At 33.8% G+C, this 20,147-nt stretch overlaps 3 protein-coding genes and 1 pseudogene across 3 annotated transcripts; 1 reads left to right on the forward strand and 3 right to left on the reverse strand.

Annotated features, from left to right (window-relative positions):
* Positions 1-600: 600 nt before the first annotated feature.
* LOC130975750 (uncharacterized) lies at positions 601-4,041 on the reverse strand (annotated as a pseudogene).
* A 3,387-nt stretch (positions 4,042-7,428) lies between these two features.
* LOC130977071 (uncharacterized) lies at positions 7,429-8,559 on the forward strand. The gene is made up of 2 exons (XM_057902071.1): positions 7,429-7,593; positions 7,835-8,559. The coding sequence occupies exons 1-2, from the start codon at positions 7,522-7,524 to the stop codon at positions 8,396-8,398; spliced, it is 636 nt and encodes a 211-aa protein (XP_057758054.1). The 5' UTR covers positions 7,429-7,521; the 3' UTR covers positions 8,399-8,559.
* Positions 8,560-8,844: 285 nt separating this feature from the next.
* On the reverse strand, positions 8,845-11,983 carry LOC130976454 (uncharacterized). The gene is made up of 5 exons (XM_057901325.1): positions 11,354-11,983; positions 10,432-10,530; positions 9,900-9,944; positions 9,628-9,765; positions 8,845-9,512 (listed from the first exon to the last, which is right to left on the reverse strand). The coding sequence occupies exons 1-5, from the start codon at positions 11,762-11,764 to the stop codon at positions 9,186-9,188; spliced, it is 1,020 nt and encodes a 339-aa protein (XP_057757308.1). The 5' UTR covers positions 11,765-11,983; the 3' UTR covers positions 8,845-9,185.
* Positions 11,984-12,669: 686 nt separating this feature from the next.
* On the reverse strand, positions 12,670-18,703 carry LOC130974041 (uncharacterized). Its single transcript, XM_057898772.1, has 12 exons — positions 18,198-18,703; positions 16,998-17,557; positions 16,825-16,914; positions 16,478-16,717; positions 15,790-16,011; positions 15,404-15,710; positions 14,980-15,317; positions 14,765-14,874; positions 14,577-14,680; positions 14,423-14,496; positions 14,239-14,335; positions 12,670-14,098 (listed from the first exon to the last, which is right to left on the reverse strand). The coding sequence occupies exons 1-11, from the start codon at positions 18,394-18,396 to the stop codon at positions 14,240-14,242; spliced, it is 2,340 nt and encodes a 779-aa protein (XP_057754755.1). The 5' UTR covers positions 18,397-18,703; the 3' UTR covers positions 12,670-14,098; position 14,239.
* Positions 18,704-20,147: the final 1,444 nt, after the last annotated feature.

Here is a 20,147-nt window from a genome sequence, read left to right on the forward strand (position 1 = left end):
GCAAAATTTAATAAACACCTCTGTTTCTGAATTGTGATTTTTTTTTTCTTCCGGTGGCCGTGAATCAGTGGATGATTTGGGGAAAATAGAACGTGCTTCCTCTGTTTTTTGTATTTCAGACATTTCGTAAAATAAATAGAAAAAGAATTTATCTTCAAGTGGTTGGGAATATAGTGTTAGAACTCAGAACATAGCATTTAGTCATTAACTATCGTAATAAAAATATATTGTCTCCGTCAAAATTTTCTTGCCAGTCACAATACAGTGAGACAAATCTAACGTAAATAACATGTACTGCAAAAGATATTATATTGTATATTGTAAAAGAAAAGTAATTAAAACTTGTAAACACATTAATTTTATTGAGCATTTTAAGGTTAACCCTTCAGCTTATCTGCATCCTGAGTGTATAAAGGAATATCAAGAGATATATAATTTGGTGCCTGAAACTGAATATATCTACATTATATTTATTTTTAAAATGTCTCTTCAAGCATGTCGAGAGGTACATTAAGACCATCATCACTAATTAGAGAGAAACAAAGCAAACCTTTAGAACAAATGAATGGAACCAAGAACAATCTAATAATGGTTTCTGCACTATGTGGTAATTCTCCGGAACCGTAACAAAATCGGATTCTCCAAGACGGCGACATTAATGTCATTCCAAACATCTGACTTAGTTGGAAGCTGAGTAATCTTCTCCAAGATTTTCATATCTTCAGATAGGACAGAGCCGAAAACTGTGTATGCATTTCTCCATTCATTGTGATTAGCCAGGCTGATGAAGAATTCTGGACCTGAACCAACCCATGCTATAGATCCTCTTCTTATGGTAGGACAATACTCTTTTGGGATATCCTTGAATGTAGAAGCAATGGATTCGAATGTTCCTTGGATTAGTGCAAAAGGGGGGGGGGGGGGGGGGGGGGGGACCAAATGAAGCCTACATCAACATTCAAATCGATGAACACATCATACCAGGGTGAACAAATCAGAAACCTTGATGTGTATAAGACCAAGGCTTCGACCATTGAATATGTTTCCAGTATCCCACAAACCTCAAAATCTTTAGAATGATAAAGTACAATTTTATACAATTGTTAACATAATGAAGCTTACCTTCTTAATGTGGTTTCCCTCTGAATCCCAAAAGCTTCCTCGGCTCTCTGAACGATAAATCTGGCAACCAATGCAGTGAGGCAATGCCAACAGCTCAAGAATGTAGGAAACAGGTTGTGGAGCACAGTCAGGAAAAAGCTGTAGGATAGAGAGTTGATAAGAGTGTCTATTAGCTAAATGGAGGACATGTCCGGCATCCTGAACATAAAATAACCAAGGTGAAAGAGTGCAATGAATCTCAGATATATGATAATGTAAACATGTGTAGAATACTCAGTTTTATTTGTAGAATTCCGTAGTCAGTTTCCAGACCAACAATTCCCTAAAAGTACAAAGGTACAAGCAACAGATAAATGTACAGCTAAAAGACATATATATAAGACAAGAAGAGCACAAGATACAATATAGTGGAAACAGATTATCAGCATATTTTGTCATAAACATAAGGCATGGATTATATATCAAATAGATTTCTAAACAGAAATGAGATCGACCTTAATAATGTAAAGATTTGAAAGATTACGAAAAACAAACAATTTATACATGCTCAGTTATGAGAATGAAGTGACTCTTGGCTTTGTAGTCATTTTCAATAATTTTGAAATCATGAAAATCTGTGCAGAACCAACTAATCACATCAATATGACAATCCTACCTCTCCCTTATCAAAGACTAAACTAAACCAGAAGTCCACATCACTTTATCTCCCGAGTCTCGTCGTTCCGGGTTTAATGCATCCTTCTGTCTTTTTAACCAACACTAAAACGAGAGCAGGTAACATAAACGTATTAGGAATAGTACATTAAAACTCTTAACCCTCAAATACAGGAATATCTCATTCTTGGACCTTAAACAGTTGTTCATCTGAAGCAATAATAAGCTACATCTACTAAAAGTGTATGTCTTTATAATGACACCACTATGATGCTCAATCAAATTTTAAAAATATACATCATAATCCGTTAATAAGGAAAAGACACAAATAAAATAAAACCATACACAGTTTTTTGGTCGACTGAAAGCTACTAAACAGTGGCTACTCTATACTCCTCATGAATACCAATCCAACCAGTTTCAAATGGGATGCAATATTGAAAGAGTCCCAGGCTGGAACCTGGATCTTGATATGGTGCGTAATTCCATTAAGAAATGCTTAATTATGACAAAATAAACATTCTTGATATGATCTAGAAAACTGAAAAAAATATGAATTTTTATATGTAAGACAATTAAAAAGAGACTATTAAGTATTTGCATCAACCAAACAACTTTGCCAAATGCTACATGATAATAGACAGGAACATTATACTAGCTGTCAGTCAAAGGTTCTCAAAATCATCAAGTTCCAGTTACCGAAACAAAATTAACTGACCAATCAAATAAGAGGATCAACCAATGTAGGTCACCAAGTATGATTCTAGTAACATAATTGTGCTCATGCATGAGGTATAAAAAAAGGACACTAAACATAAGCCTAGATGCTAGATACATCATATTATTCCATTTTTTTTTCCTTTTCATAAGCATATTATCAAAATCTATGATAGGTGCAGAATTCAATAGTACTAAGCTAACAAAAATGCAGAATTCATAGCAATACCTCACCAAATCTAGGTCCACATGCATCTCTATCACCACAAAACACCCATGAATTACACAAACAAGCTCCACCATCACCTCTACACATCCTCTTACAAGCCATGCAACATTCCTTAGAAGAATTTACCCTAAAATCACTACCCCATTTAACGGCATCACCCCATAACTCCACTTTTTTCCCCAACAGATTGACTAAATCTCCAAAATGTTCACTGAGATTGAACCCCTGCACCAATTTCATTCTGAGTTTCCAATTGCACCATTTTGGCCTTCGAGATTGAACTCCGGACTCCATAAATAATTTACGTCAGACTAATTGGATTCATTATAAAAGACGATGCAGCATTATGTTCTGTTTCTTGTTACTTTAGAACTGTTTTGGAATAAATAATATGGTTTATTCTTTACTGGTTTCTACCACACTATATTACGACTAAATTGACAAGAATACACGGGAAACTATAGGACCGTCATTCTAATTAAGCCTTTCCACTTTTCTTGTTCGCAAAACTATATCACTTAGTCTTAAAATTCAGCACCTCAGATACTAAGTCTCCGGTGTACATTTCTTGCTACTTGCATCAAATAATTGAAAGTGGAGACACAACCAATGTTACATTTATGTGTATGGTTTAAAGAACAAGATTCTAAAACCATTACTAAAATGTAAAGTGAACCACATTTGAGAAAACTTAGCAACTTTGTATCACAGCACACGGATATCTATGCTTCTGTTCTTCAAAAGGGGAAAATATTTCTATCTCCCATCAACCGAAATCCAGAGGATAAAATCATACGCTCTATGAAATATATAAATATTCCAAGCATTAAATAACGAAGCACAAAGTTTGGTACACAATCCAACTTATAAGAAGTTACCAACAGCAAAACATCATAGTACTGCACCGAGGTCAAAGCAGTACAACTTCAAATTACAAAGACAAGAGTAGAAACAGCAAACACAGCCACATATGCGACATTTATTTTACATTGGACTTATAGCATGCTTTCTCAGTAAGTGCAAATCTCTCACTTAGTAACACATATAGTGCATAACTGAGAAGGATGAAGATCATGTGAACTCTCGGGCTCAACTGAGCCAGACAACTTCTGCCCTTGCATTTGGTTGCTGCTTTTCCAGGAGCATACTGCATACCACCCTATGAAAAAATTTCCTAGTATTGTAAGGTACAGTGCACTGATCGGATTATCCGATTCGGCAATCATGAGGATGCTCCAAGAGAAGAACATTACAGAGTGCATGCAAGTGAATTTTGCACGAAGAAGAAGAATCGAAGCAACAGCCGAAACAAGCACCATGTAGCTTAACAATTCAAGCATGGGAATAAGTATGGATCCGAAGGCATATTTTTTAAGTGGTTCCTGGGCAAGGAACATGAAGGCCGCCAAATGTTTTCTGAATAGTGGCAGGTGACATAGCAGGAGAGATATATGAAGAGCCATAATAGTTGAAATTGCAAATGATGTCACTCGTATTGTAATTTCCTTATTCTTGTGTCGTGGAAATAAAAGGCGCGAAAACACGGTTTCCTTGCTTGCATTTATAGTTTCTTTGTTGACACCCAATAAATAAAAAATTTCTAAGTTGTTGATTTCCTTCTTCACTTGGTTCAGAGAAGGTGAAAAATCTGGGTTCTTGCTGCACAGATTGCTCCTTCCTGCGAACGATGATTTATAAACCAGTCCAAAGCCACCATCACCCTTGAGAATAAAAGAAAGTTAGGAGGAGAATCCAGAAAGACATTTAAAGCAAACAAAATTCACAATGATGCCGAAGGCTTATATAACCTTTGTTAGCATATAGCCATGCATCTATATACTTGCATCTTATGAGGACTGTTAGGATGAATATTTTTATGTCATATCTAACTCGAGTTATTAGTAATATGTATTTCACATCTAGTAAGAATCAGCCACATGACATGTTTGATTTTTTATTTATTTATGATTTTATCTTATCAAGCTCAGGTTACTACAACTGCATCTAAATGCTACTCTAATATAAACTACACAAGGCCTTCACCATATTCTGCTAAAAGAAATTATTCTGAGGTTATTTGTGGAGCTAAAAGAGTCCTCTACTTACATTTTGTTTTTTGTTTTTTTTTTCTTAACACTTCTATTATGTAAAAATAGGACAAGTGAGAAACCAAATATTTTCTGTCTATTATTATCATACTGTTAAGAACATGCTGCCTCTGGTTGTTTTATTTCCAAACTTCATTTCTTTCATAGATTTTCTGTTACAAAGATTGTTTAAATCATTAGCATACACGTATGACTGATTAGGTGACTATGATGAACATGGTTAAGAATAGTTGCGAGCAACAAAACAAAATCTCAGACAATTTGGCACATACATCCTGCTCTGGCGTGTGCATCCTGCAGCTCAGTGTGCTCTTATGCTCCTCATGATGTATGCACCGCTATATTATTTCGCTGAGCTAGCACGCAAGGCTTCTGGGATTGGCGTAAATTGCAAGACATTCAAGATCCCGGCCTTATGGTTTGCTGCCGTAGAGGGTGTTGGCATCTCTTTGGTAGCCGGTTTGATGATTTTGGTGGTGGTGTATGGTGCATGGCTATACACACATAAGAGGGGACTGACAGTGAGGGAAGTAGTGATCAGTCCAAATGACATAACACATACTCTGGACAATATATGATGACTCATACAGCTTTGTTTTGTGTGTAAAGTGTGAACCTAACAACTTATTCTGTCTTGCTATAAGTTAGTCATGTGTGATACTTGATAAGATAATGGTTTATGGATGGACGTGTTTGATTATTCAATGTTCATTTTTGTTCACTATTCATTTATTTGGTACTCTCTTCATAGTACTATCCATTCGTATTCCCTTACAATGGTATTTTCCTATTTCTCCATAAATTGCAATTGGAGAATTCAATCTTCACAAACCAGGGATGCAAAGTTATGATGTAGTTATTGTTATTTATCTAGAGTCAAAATATAAGTGAATCACACTGTGTTTTGCATCTTTCACTATACACAAAAACATAGCTAAATGAAGAAACATATGGTACTTCGGCTTCCAACTTGTATTTGTCACATGACTTTACTGTCGTGTTGTTTGTGAGCAATGATAGGTGAACCTAAAAGATATGGTCACAATCTCAATGAGTCTGAAATTTATGACCTAATATAAGCTGTAAGTACTAATTCTGAATCATCTTATTTCTTATGTCAACCGAACCTACATTTTTATGAATCATAATTTTAAGAAAAGTATAATAATAGATTAATTAATATGATTAAATTATACTTGAAAATTTTTTAATTTTACTCAATTTTCAATTAGGATAATATAAAAGCTGTCAATCAAGTCCTTATCATTAAAAAATTTGTAATCAAATTTCATTCACCTATTGATATCTTTGTCATGTTTATTATTATTATTATTTTTTTTTTATCTATATCAGAATGAAAGAATAGACTACAATGAATTGGTGTGTAAAAAGGCAATGCTGATGTGGGTAGAAGGGAAAGAAAAGGTAGTAGTAGTTTTAGCAATGGATTTAGAGAACCACTACCTGTATGTTAAGAAAATAGTGTATGAGTTTCTTCTTTTTTTGGTAACACAGAAAATAATATAATACCAACAAAATAATACCAACATTAATAAACGCGTTACCTTTAGCCTGCAAGTATGTGTTTAGCAATGGAGAATCAAATGCATCACATCAGTTTACTAAATAAGGCTGAGCATCATACTTATTCCATCCTTTTCTCTTTTTCTAATTATAGTGTTGAATTTGGGGAGTTGTTCTTGTGTGATTGATATACAATTTAACAAACATCTCATGAAAAAATTCATCATCAATGTCCTGTTTCCATCATAATTCTCTATTTCCAACACTAAAACAATGGCATCGTGATTTTGTGTTGAATTTTAGTTAAGTTTGGCAGAATCTATTGAATCATCATGTCTTTTTATTTTTAACAAATAAAGGATAATTACATTGGAGCCAACAAACAATTTATCTAAATACTGGCACCCTTCCTATTGAGTCATCATCTCTTTTTTTTTTTTTTTTTGTCACGGGATTATGTTTTCTTCTCTAATATAGTAGAAATGACTAAAATTATAAATCAGAGTTTAGTTTAAACGTTTTTAATGCGAAGATAAACGGACAAACACATTTAGGAGGGGATAATAAAAAATTGTGTAAAATATAAAAATTAAAAAATCAAACAAATCACAATTCTTTTATAGATAGTTATAAACAATGTCTCTTTTTTTTATTAAATTATTATTCAAATATTTTTTATTATTTAATTATTAAATTAACACTCTATAATATTTATGTAATAAATTATTTTTTACGAAATTAACTAATTTTTTTAGCCAACATAGGCTAATTTTTAAAAATTATTCTATTTATCTTAAAATCTACACCTAAAATTATTCATTTTTAATTCTAAATTTTAAATTATAAATCTAAACACTAAAATAGATTAATATTAACTAAATAAAAATTATTTTTTATATTTTTTTTAATTTATATAATACAATAATCTTTATCATTGTATTAATATTTAATAGTATAATTTTTTTCACACATAAATAAAAGATTTTTAAATGTGGAGGCAAATATATTATTATAATGAGGGCATTACAAATACACATATAGTAAGAAAGAAGGGAGAAATTTACTATCATTCTTTGCCCCTAAGGAGAAGCATCTTCGGCAAGGCGCGTCTATCAATCTGTCACCAAGTTTGGGAAGAGATCCTTTGTTAGCAACGGAGTTGTAGTAATGAAGATGGATAGTGGAGTCCAAAGAGACATGGAAGAAGCGGTGCAAGCTCACAAGAAGTCAAGTAAAACGGTAAAACACCATTCCTTGCTTTATTCTTCTTCTGAGTTTTTATCTTCTTGCCTATCATCACCATGATCAAGGTTTTCAGGAGCAGTTACAGCTTGTGATTACTTTGGAACTATTGTGGAATAACAATATGGTTTACTCTTTACTGGTTTCTATCACAGTATATTATGCTAAAATGACAAAAATATCACTTAGTCTTAAAATTCAAGAAATGTTTCCGTTTATTTTTTTCTTCTTTGTTTAGACAAGCACAGACGCTGAAAATGTTGATCCTCTTACAACAAACATCTCATCTGAGCAAGGATTTCTACATTCTCTATGGTCAGAGATGAAAGAAATGGTTCCTAGTCTCCGTTTTGCTATCTTTTCTTGGGCTGCTCTGACCCAAGGTCGTCACTTGGGACCCGCGAAGAGAGCTGCCACATTGGGTCTCCAAGCTGGAAACTTTTCAGACACCGATCAGAATTATGTACAAGCACTTTTCACATTATTTCCGGAGATGGTAGATATGGCCACCTTCATTGGGTGTTTTATTCTAGGGGTGATCCTGTTCTGGCGTGAGCATCCTGGAGCACGATGTTTTCTTATGCCCTTAATGATGGATGCGCTGCTATATTATTTGGCTGATCTAGCACGCAAGACTTCTGGGATTGCGGTAAATTGCAAGACATTCAAGATGCCGGCCATATGGTTTGTTGCCGTAGGGGGTGTTTGCGTCTCCTTTGTAATCTGTTTGAATAGTTTGGTGGTGCTCCTTTGTAAATGGCTATACAATAACAAGAGAGCACTGACAGTGAGGGAAGAGTGATCAGTCCAAATGACATAACACATAATATATGATGACTCATACAGCTTTCTGTTTGTGTTTAAAATTTAAATAAGTGAAATTGGACTATGTAAACCTAAGAATTTGTTCTGTCTTGCTAAAGTTACTCATGTGTGATACTTGATAACATAATGGTTTATGGATGGTCGTGTTTGATTATTCAATGTTTCACTTTCGTTTATTTGGTACTCTCTTCTTCATAGTAGTATCCATTCGTATTCCCTTACCATGGTATTTTCCTATTTCTCCATAAATTGCAATTGGAGAATTCAATCTTCACAAACCAGGGATGCAAAGTTATGATGTACTTATTGTTATTTATCTAGACTCAAAATATAAGTGAATCACTGTGTCTTTTGCATAGGATGCTTGAGACTTTCACTACAAAAACATAGCTGAATGAAGAAACATATGGTACTTCGGCTTCCAATTTGTATTTGTCACATGACTTTACTTTCGTGTTGTTTGTGAGTAATGATAGGTGAACCTAGACAAATGCCTTTGTTAAGTATTTAGAATGAGATTCGAACGTTCAAAAACAAGTTATTTTGGTTTAACATTGAATGTTAATTTTTATAATGAGCTGAATTTTAAAACGAACACTTCAGCTTATCTACATCTCTAGTGAATCAAGAAATATCCACATACATACCTACCAAACTAGTTGAAGTATACTCAATTTGATATAAAATCAGCTATAGTTAAACAGGAATAAAATAAACCTTCAGAATAAATGAATGGAACCAAAAACAATCTAACGGTTTCTGCACTATGTGGTAATTCTCCGGAACCGTAATGAAACCGGATTCTCCAAGACAGCAACATTAATGCCATTCCAAACATCTGATTTGGTCGGAAGCTGAGCAATTTTCTCCAAGATTTCCATATCTTCAGATAGTATGGAACCGAAGACAGTGTATGCATTTTTCCATTCATTATGATTAGCCAGGCTGATGAAGAATTCTGGACCTGAACCAACCCATGCTACAGATCCTCTTCTTATGGTCGGACAATACTCTTTTGGGATATCCTTGAATGTAGAACCAATGGACTCAAATGTTCCTTGGATTAGCGCAAAAGGGGGACCAAATGCAGCCTATATCAACATTCAAATCGATAAACACTAAATATGTTTCCGGTATCCATAAACCTCAAAAATCATCAGAATGATAAAGCACAATTTGTACAATTGTTAACATAATGAAATTTACCTTCTTAATGTGGTTTCCCTCTGAATCCCAAAAGCTACCTCGGCTCTCTGAACGATAAATCTGGCACCCAATGCAGTGAGGCAATGCCAACAACTCAAGAATGTAGGAGGCAGATTGGGGAGCACAGTCGGGAAAAAGCTGTAGCATAGAGAGTTGATAAGAGTCAATCCACTAAATGGAAGATGTGTTCAACATCCTGAACACAAAACCAAGCTGAAAGAGTCCAATGAATGTCAGATACATGATGACGTAAACATGTGTAGAATACTCACTTTTATACGTAGAATTCCATAGTCAGTTTCCAGTCCAACAATTCCCTAAAATTACAAACATACAAGCAACAGATAAATATACAGCTGAAAGACATACATTTAAGACAGTAAGAGCACAAGATACAATATAGTGGAAACAGATTATCAGCATATTTTGTCAAAAACTTAAGGCGTGGATTATATATCAAATAGATTTCTAACAGAAATGAGATGTATCATAATAATGTGAAGACTTTAAGATTATGAAAAAGAAACAATTTATACATACTCAGTTATGATAATTAAGTGACTCTTCTCTTCTAGTTCTAGATCATAGAAGAAAACAAATTAAATAAATGTACACTAGCTCCAGTAGGCTCAGAGTACTTATGCTAAGGAGGATTCCTTATCCACCCTTGGCTTTGTAGTCATTTTCACTTTGTTCAGTAAATTTCTTCTTATATAATTTTTGAAACCATGAAAATTTGATAAAGATAGATATCTCAGATTAGTATGTGCAGTACCAACTAATCACATCATATAGCAATCTTACCTCTCCCTTATCAAAGACTAAACCAGAAGTCCACATCACTTTATCTCCCAAGTCTCGTCGTTCAGGGTTTAATGCATCCTTCTGTCTTTTTAACCAACACTGAAACGAGAGGAGGTAACATAAATGTATTAGGAAAAGTGCATTAAAACTCTAAGCCTCAAATACAGGAATATCTCATCCTTAGACCTTAAAGAGTTGTTCATCTGAAGTAATAGTATGCTAAACCTACTAAATTGTATGTCTTTATAATGAAGCCACTATGATGCCCAATCAAAATTCCAAAATATAAATCATAATCCCTTAATAAGACAGAAAAATAAAATAAAATCATACACATCTTTTTGATCAACTGGAAGCTACATAACAGCCGCTACTCTATACACCTCATGAATACCAACCTAACCAGTTTCAAATGGGATGCAATTGAAAGAGTCCCAGGCTGGAACCTGGATCTTGATATGGTGAGTAATTCCATTAAGAAATGCTTAATTATGACAAAATAAACATTCTTGACATGATCTAGAAAACTGAAAAAAAATATGAATTTTTATATGTAAGACAGTTAAAAAGAGACTATTAAGTATTTGCATCAACCAACCAACTTTGCTAAATGCTACATGATAATAGACAGGTACACTATAGTAGCTGTCAGTCAAAGGTTTCAAAATCATCAAGTTCCAGTTACCAAAACAAAATTAACTGACCAATCAAATAAGTGGATCAACCAATGTATGATTCTAGTAACATAATTGTGCTTATGCATGAGGTATAAAAAAAGGACACTAAACATAAGCCTAGATGCTAGATACATCATATTATTCCATTTTTTTTTTCACTTTTCATAAGCATATTATCAACATCCATGATAGGTACAGAATTTAATAGTACTAAGCTAACAACAAAGCAGAATTCATAGCAATACCTCACCAAATCTAGGTCCACATGCATCTCTATCACCACAAAACACCCATGAATTACACAAACAAGCTCCACCATCACCTCTACACATCCTCTTACAAGCCATGCAACATTCCTTAGAAGAATTTACCCTAAAATCACTACCCCATTTAACGGCATCACCCCATAGCTCCAAATGCTCAACCCCATCACAACATGGCCTTTCTTCTTCTTCTTCTCCTCCTTCTTCTTCATGGTTCAGCAAATCATCAACCCCATCAACATGCTCCATTGAAGAAAGAGATGCAGTAGTGTTGTTGGGACTGAAAACCACAGTGAGAAACAGGTATACCGCCAAGCAGGAGATTGCACCCATCAGGAAGAGGGACAAAAGGGTAAATTTACCGAAACCTGAGTCATTTTGCCGACGACCCATTTCAGATTATGGTGCAAACTTTTCGACAACAGAGAAAATTGGGTTGTGGATTTTCGTTCTCTTCTTCTTCCTTTTCGATTGAGGCAGAATTTTTCTGTGATTTGGGGAACGAAGGATCGTGAAGAAACGAGAACAAGCGCAATCACATTTGCAGGATTTCATGATGAACTTGGCAACTAAACTCAAAGGTGATTGCTTTCTTAACAAAAATAGCGACCCATTTTCCACTTTTGCCTTTTTCTTTTTTTTTTTAACTTTTTTCCCCAAACAGAATTTCCCCCTTATTATTAAGCCTAGAAGATTTGTCGCGGTGTTTTTATACTTTTTACTACAAAAATCTTAGTTTATGATCATTCATTCATTTGTAGTCCTTTTATTTTAAGATGATTTTTATCATAAAAAAATTGTTATGAATTTAATTGTTGTATCCATCATCTTGCATTAGGAGTGAATCATCTTATACAAAGCATTTTTTTTTAATTTTGATATAGCATAAACTATTTAGTATTTTATATAATTATTTAATTAAATTCGTTCGTTTAGATAACTATGTGCAAAATAAAAAATAATTATTTTTATTAATATAATATTACATAATTTTTTTGGTGACTCTTTTTTTTGGTGACTATAGTATTACATAATTGAATACACGTATAAAATTAATTTACACTAATAATTGCATTAAAATTAATTTTTTTCTAATAAAAAATAAAAGAAAATTTTCATTTATGCCTAAAAACAAAAATACTATTTACACATTAAAAAAACCACTAAAATTAATCATAATGTATTTATATATAAATACATGTATAATTTAATTTATTCTTAATATATATTTTATATTTTAATATATATTCTATACTAATATCTGATTTTGATAGCTCCTTAATACATGTCAAAAACCCTTCACGAAACCCTCCATTATTGTTATTAATGGTGATATTATTGATCTAAAACAAAGGAAGCAATAATATATGTATTTACAGCTCCTTTCTATACAATTGTAGATAGTAAAACAATTGGGGAAACAAAAACTGGAGAGCAGTATTTTCCAGAATTTACAATTGCATTGAATGAAATTGTTTTACCAAAGCTCTGGTTTTATGCTTAATGTATGCTAATTCAAGCACACTGACGGTGAAAATATGGACAAAGTGGTAAAGTATAGTAAAAGGAAAGGAAAACATTCAAGAATCTTCTCAAGCTTTGCATAACCAATTCCACATGCAAAGATTCACATATTTTTGGACACCAGAATCGAATGTCCTTTAGAATCTGAATCTGAATATGAATAGCAAATTTGTCTTTGCTGCTTTAACACCTCAATATGGCACGGGAATTTGAATAGTTGGAAACCAAAAACTCCTCTGAGCATAAGAAAATCATGAAGGGAGCAAGTCCAAATTGTGAACAAATTCCTACATATTTTAGCTAGTTTCACGTTTGCTATTGGGGCATCGGATTTGGATGAATCGAGCGGTATGCAAAATAATCCGCAGCTTCACTAAGTTATCGGAATCCAGAACCTATAACAGATGATAATCATCCTTGTCTGCTCTGCTATAATCAATCCTTTTCTGCTGCTATACATACTTCAAAGTTGCATTTTCCAATTATGTAGCTTAGAGCAAAGGCTGTACAGACAGTAATGCATTTGGACTGTGGAAAATAATTGCATTAGAGAGAAAAAGAATTGAGGGGCTCGAGTTAATGATCTTAAGTGTAAAATCATTAACTTAGAATCACTGCAGTGGTATGTGTTGCAAGTGCATCATGCTTTTTAGGATATGATAATCTATCCTTGATTTATAGCTTAAATAGTCCTCAAACCACCACCTGTGGTTGCTCAATAGTGATGAGGAGTTCGCAGCTGCTCATAATCAGGTGATTGCAAAAAATATGAAAGTAATAATTCATCTCTGTTGTGATGGAAAAGAAACCAACTGTATGACATCATGAAATAATTCCAGCAATCCTTTTACCCTAAAGAAACATCAGTATCCTTGATCTGTGGCCAAATCAACAGAACATATAGCAGTGGATTTCCTATAAAATGAAGCCTAACTACACATCATGTACTCAGCATCCGGTCTCCAGTTCTAGTTAACTTCAGTACTTACAGCATAAACTAAATAACTTATGATATGTCCAAATAAGCTCCAAGATAGCCTGAATTGACATGACGTTCATTTTGTAATGAGTCCCCAACTAGGCATCATAATGTGCATAAGCTTCGAAATCCATATCCTACCAGCAGCTTTATCTTTGTACATAGATCTGTTCATCGACAAATTTACTAGTGACCAGGTGTGCAATCTTCGCCAGTCATACTCCCTTGTGGAAACATATAGAAGATGCCATTTGAGGATGGAAAATTTCTCAGGCAAAGGAGATTGATTTGTATTGGGAACTCATCAATCATCGTGTAGTTAAAAGAAACAATGTAATGACAAGGAGTTATGAAATGGACTCACCTCAGTAATACGACCTAGATCTACTACCACTCATATAGCTGCTGCTACCACCCACACCCCTGCTGGAATACATTGACGAATATGATCTGCCACCAGCCTGCAACACCAACACAATATAAGAATACAAGTATAGAATATACCATATACAACACTTCATCAAACAGAGATAGGAAAGTAACATTACATTACTGCCACGAGATATGTAATCACCACCATAACTTGCTGAGTACAAATCACGATCACTTCCACCAAAAGAACCTGACATCAAGATACAAAAACCAAGAAAATTAGATTATATATATCATCATCATCATCATATCATTTGTAACAAAATCTACCTGCACTGTAACTTGTGCTCTGCCGACTGCTATACATTCCATGAGAGTCTCGAGTAGATATAGAACTCCTGCCATTACTATAGCCCAGACTAGATCTTCCAAGTCTACAATCAAAACGTAAGAAGTAAGTTGCCAGAAAACAGCAAAGTTTTTTTTTCCCCAAGAACATAAACTTTGAGGAAACTAACCTATCGCCATAGGCATCTCCATATTGTGAAATACTACCCCCATACTCATAGTCCAAACGTGATCTTGACTGGCGAGCACCAGTATCAGCATATCGAGGAGGGGCATCATCCTGATGACAAATGGAAGTGTAAGAATTTAGTTTTCCGAAGGGAAGGATACTAAAGAAACAGTAACACCATTAAAAAAATCCTCAAAGTTAACATACAATACTTACTATGACAGAATAAGTACGTTTCGAACCCGACAGTGTCTCATAATCACGGGAGTGTCCTTCACGGTGATTAAAATGGGAAGAAGAAAGAGGAGGCCTCTCAAATCTTTGGCCATAGCCATCATCCACATAACTTCTCATAGGTGCAGCTGCTGAAGTACGAGACGTACCTTTACGCAGCTCAGGGTAGCGAGAGCCATGGGCTGGATAATCCCTGTAGGAGAGGTGTTTTTGAGAGGACATCCTAGACCCATAATCTACAGCAACTCTACTTCTTGGAGGTGGCAATTCCTCACATAGACCATAGTCTCTCTTCATGCTACTTTTTGGATATCCAGATGCTAAAGAGACAATGTAGCATTGGTCATAAAGAAAGGTTAACAACAGAAGTCTGGCAAAAATAAATAAATAAAAGAATAATACTTACTACTCAATCTCCTCTCAGAGGATCTGGCTAGATGAGACACCGGCCTTGATCTCAGTGACATAGACATAACAGGTCTTCTATCTCTCACACTAACAGGCCGTCTATCCATCACACTAAAAGGCCTACCAGGTGGAACATGACTTTCAATTCGTCTTACCATGCGAGCAGGAAGACTACGTGGTGCAGGCCTGGCTCTTGAAGGCCTTGATAAGATTCCAGAATTGCGACCAGAACTGTAGGCCGCATGGCTAACATGTTTTCTACTGCCTTTCCGAAGAGGCCTTGACAATCTAGCCTTAACTTTTGCCTGAAAAGGGGTCAGATGGATTTAAAAAACCTCATTTGGCAGTTGCACACGGAAATTGTATTTAAAATCCAAAACATACCTTCTTGTCACCTTCGCCCAATCCTGAGCTGGTAATGCTATCAGCACATTCCACGGCAGCAGCATGTGTACCAAACGTAACAAATCCAAAATCCTTCCTACTGGCAGCTGGCATGTTTTTAGCAAGCTCAATCTTTTCAATCTCCCCATATTTCTTAAGAAGATCTCGGACATAATCTTCATCCCATGAAGGAGGCAGGGAATCTATAAATACAGTTTTAACCTGAAACATGAATAAACTTGATCAGCTATGCCAGAAAAAAATCATAGGTCACTTTATTATGAAATGCAGGTACATCATCAGCTAATTAGCAAAGACCATGGCAAGGATAAACTGCTAACTGTCCCCAAATTAAAGCTACCAAATTTTCATCGAGTACACCCCCAAAACTATTAAATCCTTAGAAGTTTACTTATTAAATAGAAAAGGTAAACCCAGTGGTCTTTTATCAAAAATCAGAATTAAGACAATTATATAACACCAAAAAATACAGCAACCAACCCTTATCCGACCAGATGTATTTAGATATTATACACCAAAAATATAGTCTACCAACAAAAGTTAGCCACTATGCCAGCATAAACGTTCACAAACAGTCCAAATGTTTCAATAACATTGAAGAATTATAGTAGGCAGTTCCATCTCATGACCTTCAGCGAAAGCAATGAATTCAGATTCAGAAGATTACCTGTGCCATAATATCATCAACTGGGTCAATAAAGGAGTCTGTAAATGAAATCTCTGCTGGCTTATCAACTCCAAACACAACATCTCTCTTCTGCAGTTGTGTATAGGCTTTCCTAGCCTCAGAACGAGATGAAAAATCCAAAAATGCAAATCCACGGTTCATTCCTTCATTGTTACTGTCTTCTACTAAAGTCAGGTTCTCAAAATTTCCAACCCCATAATGTCTCAGCTTATCTTTTAGCTGGCACCAGAAATTGCATGAATAGTTAGAAACTAAAAAAACTTCTGATGAGTAAGCATAACTCAAGCCTTGAAGAAGGCAACCGATAGGCCAGGAAAAGAACTTACAGCTTCTAATTTCCATGTCTTGCATATATTACCCAAATAGATGGTATCATTGTCTTGAACAGGAGAAACACGGCATTGTTTGCCATTAATCTGAAATTGCAGTGATGAGAACACATGATTTAATATGCTGACAATTTTAAACCAGCTTAAATCATTAGAATATCAAATATTACCACTGGATTTTTCAGCTCTGTTGCAGCTTTTTTAGCTTGTTCAATAGTTTCAAAATGCAAGAAGGCAAATCCTCTGTTCTTTTTAGTATGAGGATTCATCATCAGCCTGACTTCAGTAATTACCCCAACTTCACCAAAAACCTTCCTCAGATCCTCCTCAGTAGCATCCTTATATAAGCCTCCGACAAATACTTCAAATTCCTTTTGCTTGTGTCTCTTATTTACACCTTCAGGGTGCTCCTTTTGCTCCGCATCAGCCATCCGTGACGAATGATCATGTTCCTCATCATTATGCTCATCATCCTCATCAACCTCAACTTCTTCATAAACGTATTCAATTTCTTCATCACCTGAAATATCATCTTCTCCTGCAACTACTTCACACTCTTCCTCTACTTCATCTCTAACCTCCTGATGCTCGTCTTGTTCAATTTCCTTTTCATCATAGTCAACTCCGTTATAGTCCTCTAAAGGTTCATACTCAGGATAGTTATCCTCAAAATCTAACTGTTCATCTTTTTCATATTCATCTATGGACTCCTTAACCTCCTCTTCTTTGTCTGCCATAAAATAAATATTTAAATCATCCCAGTCAATATACTCTTTCCTAAAATCATAGTAATAGTTAAATAATGATAAAAGTCCAAAATCCTTAATCCGGCCTAATTATTCTCAATTCAAAATATTTCCAACAGTAATGCCAAGTCACGAGGCACAAGGGAAGGGAAAGAAAGGACCTGCCCCTCAACCCAAGAAAATAAACGCACTATCAACACCATAAACATCCATACTAATTAAACAAAAAATAAAACCATAAGAATGGTTAGAGTCACACAGCCATGTGATTGTAATCCATCAAAGAAATTCTTTATTTGCTACAAAAGTTTCCATAATTTCCAAATTGAGAGAAGGGACACACTAATTTCTATAGCTCCATACTATAATAAGAAAAGTGTTCCATATAATCATGTTAAGATATCTGTTCCATACTAATTCACGTGATCACTATTTTAGAGGTCTAACATAAGCAAAAGTTAGAAACTTTGGACAAGCCCCTGATCAAATTATAACTGTTAACAGCTCCAGTATGTAGCATAACCTAATTGGAAATAATATTTCACATACTACTATGATCCAAATGAAAATCTCCCAAATTATAATATTTATATATTAAAAAAGGGATCAGGTAAAAGAACTTACTCTTCACATCATCGAGCTTCTCATCCGAAAGAACACTTTTCTCATCATTAGCTATGTTTTCTTCTTCTTCTTCATGATTATTCACAACCGCTTCCGCAGTTTCAGGCTCTTGCCCAAGGTTGTCATTATGGTTGTTGTTTTCAAGGGCGGTCTTCGCTCTTTTCGCCGCAGCACCTTTCTTCACTGTTCGTTGAGGCATTGTTCACAGTTCTTTCCTCAACAGGGTTGAAGGAAATACTTTTTTCGAACAAAAAAAATTGACCTTTTGCGACGAGATCAGAAACGTGGACGAACCCAAAACAAAACCAGAAAGGATTGTCCCAGCTGAAGAGACAATAAAAATTGGAAGGGAATCCAATTGCTGAGTACGAAGAATAGAGCAAATTTGGGTTAGAAAAGAACCGAAAACCCTAGATAAGGTGAATCGAAGATAGAGGAACACGAAAAACCCTAGAAAATACAGAGAAAACGAGAGTGAACCTGTCTCAGTTTTTACTTTGACGAATTTTTTCCCCTTTTTCTTATTTATTAAAATTTAATTAAAATAGTGAGCATATATTCTTATGTTGAATCTGCAAAATAATCTGATTTTGGTCTTTACCAAAAAAATCTCCAAAATAATCTCCTATCAAAACATGTAATCTTTAATAGTGGGTATATTAAAATTAAATTATAGTGGGTATATTAAAATTAAATTAAAAATTTAATTAAAATTATCTAAAGCACTTAGTAATTTTTTAAAAGAAATATCTTAAGCACTTTTCTTTAAACAAAGGAAATAAATTATAGCTGCATGTAATAGTCAACAGTCAAGTAACAAAAAAAGTTTTAATTAGGCATAGTAAAATGATTTTATATTATGTAAATTAAACTCTCTATTATATATATTTTGCATAATAAAACTTTAATATGATAGGAAAAGCAAAAATAAATGTGTTGAGCTATTTTTTTGCAATTTCTGATTTTCTAAAAGATGATGTTAGAGCGTTAAACAAAAATATTATTTTTTCTTTGTTAAAAAGGGTATTTTATTCAGAATCTAAAATAGCAGAAACAAACCTTCTTAAATTAGAATTGCTAAGTATAATTCTCTAATATTTGTCCCAAATCGCTCATTTTTTAAGAAAAAAATTAATGAGAGTGAATTTTGTAGAGAGAAAGTAATAGCAAGATATAAAACAAAAGTTCATGAAAACATACTTTTTATATTCAATATTTGTAAAAAATAAATTAATTTTATCCTGAGAGTTTATATAATTCTAAGTTATCTATAACATTTTAGAATTAAACACTAAAAAGATTTCATTTAAATGTAAAATTGAACTGAAATATTAAGATAAAAATTAAAAGAATGAATAAATCTTACCTTTTTTAATCTTAAGATTAATAATTTCATAATTCTTAGATTGAAAAAGATAATATTAGAATTTCAATCTCAAAATAAAATTGAAAAAGAGATTGAAAATAAATACTTATAGAACATCAAATTGTTAATCATAGAATTATAAAGATAAAATAAATAATAAATAATAAAATAATAATTTATAAAATACAAAATAGATTTTAGAATTAGATAATATACAAAGGACTAATTAGTAAATAAAATTAAAAAATTGCTATTTAGCAATGATTAAAAAATTTTAAAATTATATTTTACTACTAAGGATCATATAGAAACTCAAAAGATGACGAATACAACAAAACATATCGGTGTATATAACGAAACACACTTGAATAATTATATTTCATTTTGTACTATCTATTGACAAAAGGACATAACATGTCTATAATTATTATTGAAAAAAATTAATTGGTACTTCTTTTTTCTTTAGAGGCTAAGTAGTTTGAAGTTGAAACAAAGACCTAATTTTCATTTACTTCTAATATTAATATCTTCTCTAATAAGATTTTCAAAGATTTGAATGCAAATCATTCTTTAGGTTGTAGAAT

The sequence above is a fragment of the Arachis stenosperma genome, chromosome 4 (genome assembly GCF_014773155.1).
Source record: "Arachis stenosperma cultivar V10309 chromosome 4, arast.V10309.gnm1.PFL2, whole genome shotgun sequence".
Lineage (NCBI taxonomy): Eukaryota > Viridiplantae > Streptophyta > Magnoliopsida > Fabales > Fabaceae > Arachis > Arachis stenosperma.